This window comes from Sinocyclocheilus anshuiensis, unplaced genomic scaffold, assembly GCF_001515605.1.
Source record: "Sinocyclocheilus anshuiensis isolate Anshui unplaced genomic scaffold, SAMN03320099.WGS_v1.1 scaffold673, whole genome shotgun sequence".
Lineage (NCBI taxonomy): Eukaryota > Metazoa > Chordata > Actinopteri > Cypriniformes > Cyprinidae > Sinocyclocheilus > Sinocyclocheilus anshuiensis.
Window position 1 is genome coordinate 363,717 of NW_015539862.1, and position 5,002 is coordinate 368,718.

Consider the following 5,002-nt stretch of genomic DNA (forward strand, 5'->3'; position numbering starts at 1 on the left):
TGAATTGGCTGAATATTATTTGCTTTTCACAAAATGTTCTATGACAGAAAGCCAAAGAACATGTTGTTCCCTGCTGGATAAGTACAGCTAAAGCTGGCACAGATCTGAGATCTTAAGGGAGTGTTATTCGAGTGCTTTATGAAAGCATTGGGTTGATTGATGAAGTCATCTAACATGTAACAAATAACACACCGAGTATAGTCCAGAAACACACACACAGACAATATTTTGTACAAAAACCAATTATTGAACTTTTATTAGTTTTTATTTTATTAGTAGCTTTTTTCCTGCAACATTTTTTTTTTATTCCAGTTTTCTTATTAACAAATAGAAAACAGACTGTGTATACAACAGATCGAACCTCTACAGCACTAATCATTCACAAGGTAAAAATGAACTTTCCAACATATACTGAATGTATGGCCAGGTCTCCCTTTTACATGCCGGTTGTAATTGAGCAGGCATGAAATGTTGTCCTGTAGAAAGTGTTTTTAATTTGCTGCCCCACCCCACCAGAGGAGACCGCCAAATACCTGGGGTGCGTAGATACTACAGTAGATATAACTTTTGTACCATGAATAGATTCACACACAGCAGTCTCTCGTGTAATTTTCTCTATGTCGGTATATCAAGAAAAGTCCAGGATTACGTTTTGAGAGAATTATGGACAATAGAGCAGAAGCTGTTTATATACTGTATAATAGTATTTATATTTATCCATAATTATAAACTGATGTCTATATATTTCTGTATAAAAAAAAGAAGAGTTGGATTAAACAGAGCTGACTCTCCCTTGGGGGGAGTGGTTTATACTGTACAGGTGCCAATGGCAATTGGTCTCATTTCAATATCAGGTCTTCAAACGTCACAGAGAAGGGGCACTTTTCGTTAGGATTGCGTTCAGTTGCCGGTAACGTCCCTCACGGTGAATGTGCTCCAATCAGAAGGTCGTAATGTATTCCTCACAAATCGCATTTAACCCTTTACTGAGTTCTGTACAGTGCCGATTTTATTAGTTAGTTGATTTGCTTTCCCCTACAAAAAAGCTTTTCTTAATTTAGTACCACTAACCCAAATACATACGTCTCGCAGTTGGAGATTTTTCTTTTATCGAGACAGAGACAGAACATTAAAGGCTTCTCCAAAAGTGAACCCACTCATTTTAGCCCAATAAGACCAATTATACATAACGGAAAAAAAAAATAACAACAGTAAAATCATGTTACAAAGTCAAACCATCAGCAGCTTAGAGAACAGTGGTTCTCTGGTATTAGTATCAGGAACATGTTAAAAATACATGTCCTTGTGCTAAAATAACCTATTATGAAGAAAATAAAAAATAAAACTACCAAATAAGGAAAAGGTAGACCCATGGAAAAGGCCATTAAGACAAAAGATGATTTAAAAATAAAAACACAAATATTCTAAATAAGAATAATAACAATATTGTCATAATGGATTTTTTAAAATAATAACAAATGATAATCATGATTTAAAAAAAAAGAAGAAGAAGAATGAGTGCTACCAGTAGCCTTCGACTGTAGTGTGGGTTGTCGTACGCTAAGGAGAAACTAGAATGTAGTTTTTTTTAGATGGTGCTTCTTGAAAGAGAGTTGTCTATATTTCTTAAAGCAATCTCTTGGTGCCAGTTGATAATGGACTGCTGTGATTGGTTAACCAGCCACTGGATAGCCTGCCCTTCCCACCCCCCAGATCTCTGTACAGGATGGGGATGGGGAATGGTGGCTCAGAAGGAACACTTGGTGCACTCCTGAAGAGTTGTACCAGAGGGCTGTGGTCCAGGAGTGGTTACGTTGCATAGTGATCAAAGCTCCCCAGGTACTCCAAAGCGGCTCTGTAGCACAGCTGGTACTGGTCCTGCAGGGGAAAAATCAGCTTGTGTCAGCTGGAGAAACAATCGCCTCCTTAACTAATAACACGGAGTTGGTGACAAAGAGCTCACGCTCCATATCAATTTCTGCTAAAGCTGCTGTCAGTGACTTTTTGGAACACCATGTATGAAACGTCCCTGAAGACACCACTGAAATAGGTGAAAGGTGTCCTGAGAAATAACACTTTGTTGTCTCTGTGCACCAGTGGCTCTACAAACAACATTATCATGTTAGGCTATGAGGAGGCTGTCGGATAACTATTAATTAATTATCAGTAATTCTAAGTCTAAATCAGCAGCTTTAATTGCATATTGGAGTGGTATTGCAATTTTGGGGCAGTAGGACAGTACCTCTGTCTGCACCATGGCAGGCCTTTGTGTGCGCAGGGTCTTAACGGTCTGGAACAGATCCACCACACCCTCATATCTCATCCTCTCTAGGACAATACTTAGAGTGATGAAAACACCTGTTCTTCCCACTCCAGCACTGAAAAACAACAGAATCTGTTAACTTAACACCTGTTACACAAGGGTGAAGGATCTGTGTGACACATAATACTGAAGTCTACAGTGTAATGCACTAAATCTGGGTGTTTGGGGTTTGTGAGGCTGTGACAAAAATGAAAGGAAATAATGAAATGAATCTAGTTTAAAAAACAAAATGTGTAAAAATATTAAATGAAATTCTACAATTTAAAAATGTGTCAATTTAATACATTTGAAAAACAATAATATAAATGATTATTAAAAATGGTATTTGTTACTTATTGACAAGTTAAAACATTACAAAAAATAATAATTATATCAAACATTTTAAATATAAAATTTGTAAAAAAAGATTGTAAAATTGTTTATTAAAAGTTTTTACAATTAAAAAAAGCGTACATTACTAAATAAAAAATTATTATTAAAAATGATTAAATTAAGAGAAATTATAAAAATAAAAAATAAAATGTGTAAAAATGAGTGCTGTCAAATGATTAATCGCGATTAATCGCATCCAAAATAAAAGATAAAAGTTACATAATATATGTGTGTGTACTGTGTATATTTATTATGTTTATATAAGTACACACATGCATGTATATATTTAAGAAAAATATGTTATGTTTATATATTAAATATATTTATTTATTTATAATATAAATTATGTGAATATAAATATATACATGTAAATACATGTCAATATTTTCAAAATATATACTGTATGTGTGTGTATTTATATATACATAATAAATATACACAGCACACACACATATATTATGTAAACAAAAACTTATTTTGGATGCGATTAATCGCGATTAATCATTTGACAGCACTAGTAAAAATAGAATTGTTTATTATTAAAATAAAATAAAAAACGAATAATTTATTATTACAATTAAAAAAATATGTAATTAAAATAATTTGTGTAACAATATGTTGTGAACTCTGCATAAACTAAATGTATCCATCACTTTTTATGTGTAAAATGTTTATTTGGTAAGTAGCTGTGTAATAAGCAGGATAATGTGAAGTAATTTGGTCATTATTACAAAATAAACCTTCAGGATGATCATCTGCTGATCATCTGACTGTATATGATCCCTACACATATTTTGCTGTCCGTATTTATATTCAGACTTCAGGTCAGAGGTCAACTTACCTGCAGTGCACAGTGATTGGTCCATCCTGCCCAAACTGCTCCTTGGTTTTATGAACTTGGCCAATAAAATCGATGAACCCCTCGCCAGTTTTTGGCACTCCCTGCTCCGGCCAATCAGTGAACTGGAACTGCCGAATGGTTCTAGACTGACCGTCCTGAAGGGAGTAAAGAATTAACGGTTTATTAGGCTGCTGGTTTCACACTCACAAAGGCACACAACAGCTGGACTCCTCCGCAGGAAGCCTCTGTCCATATGCTGACTGTATGACCGTGCTAGTACGCGATTTAGCTACAAGCTTATTCATATTTATAGTCGCCAGAAAGCTCTGAAGTCCAAAGCGAGACGCAGGATGTGAGAGTGCCATGTTGGTGTGAAATATCTGCCGCCAGCAACAGATTGCTCACACACCCCAGCGGTGTCCTCAAGTACCATACTGAGTAACATTCGGATAAAAAAACAAACACAAATAACACTCCTCTGGCAGATTCCTACAGGTGATAGATGCACGTACCCTGGCATCTGTGACTTTAAACTCTCGCAGGATGTACTGGGGCATGTTGTATTCAGCCATGGGATCCACCACAAAGTACTGATAGCGGGCAGAGCGCTCAGCTGGCCAGTACTGATGACACTTCTCCTGCAGGATGTGGAAAAATAGGAGTAAATCTTTGAATAAAACACCAGGATGCGAGTTAAAGGGAGGAAGGTGCTCTTACCCGTCCCATCTCTCTGAGTTTGGTCAGCATCACTACAATAGTGGAATTGTGCTCCCATAACATCCTCCAGAAGTCCTCAGTGGTCTCTGCTAGAGGGCCCTGAGTGGCAATATAGGCCTTCTGCTGTCTGTGGACACACAAAAGTGTCTTTTGACTCCATGATGCAAAACAGGCAAATATACCCAGAACGATCACATGACTATGACAGTGGCTATACAGCTGTGCCTTAACTATATCTGAAATGGGAATGGATGGTCAACTAGTCATTCAATAATGAATTAGTTGGTTGGTAGTCAACTAGTGGATTCATTTTTACCATTAATTACTGTAGAGTCACAATTAGTGTTTTTTTTAGTATTATCTACATACTATTATATTATTTTTTTAAATATTTCAAATTTAGTTTCAGTTTTAACTATTCTGAAATATGCTTTTGTCATTTGTATTAATTTTAAAAATATTTCTATTGACTTTTTTTTTTTTTTTACTTTATTTTAGCTTTTATTTCTTTGGAAGTTTTAGTAATTTTAGTACATTTTTAGTAGTTATTTTATTTCAATTAGTTGCCAAGGCAGTTATATTAAGTTAATGTTTTTTTTCATTGAATATTCTTATTTGATTTCAGATTCTGTTTAAGATTTTGTTTGATCTTTTTTCTTGTTGAATATCTGTCAGTTACCCTATTATATATTATATTACATTTATATATTACTAAGAAACTAAGCCTTTTTGGGGGGGGGGGGGGGGGG

General features: G+C 35.2%; 1 protein-coding gene across 1 annotated transcript in view; it reads right to left on the reverse strand.

Moving 5' to 3' along the window:
* Nucleotides 1-281: 281 nt before the first annotated feature.
* Nucleotides 282-5,002, reverse strand: part of LOC107684933 (receptor-type tyrosine-protein phosphatase F-like) — a 102,027-nt gene continuing 97,306 nt past the window's right edge. The window contains exons 26-27 of the mRNA XM_016481319.1: nucleotides 2,243-2,378; nucleotides 282-1,878 (exon numbers count right to left, since the gene is read on the reverse strand). Of these exons, the coding sequence (XP_016336805.1) occupies nucleotides 1,810-1,878; nucleotides 2,243-2,378 (205 nt within the window). The 3' untranslated portion in view covers nucleotides 282-1,809. The remainder of the gene's footprint in view (nucleotides 1,879-2,242; nucleotides 2,379-5,002) is intronic.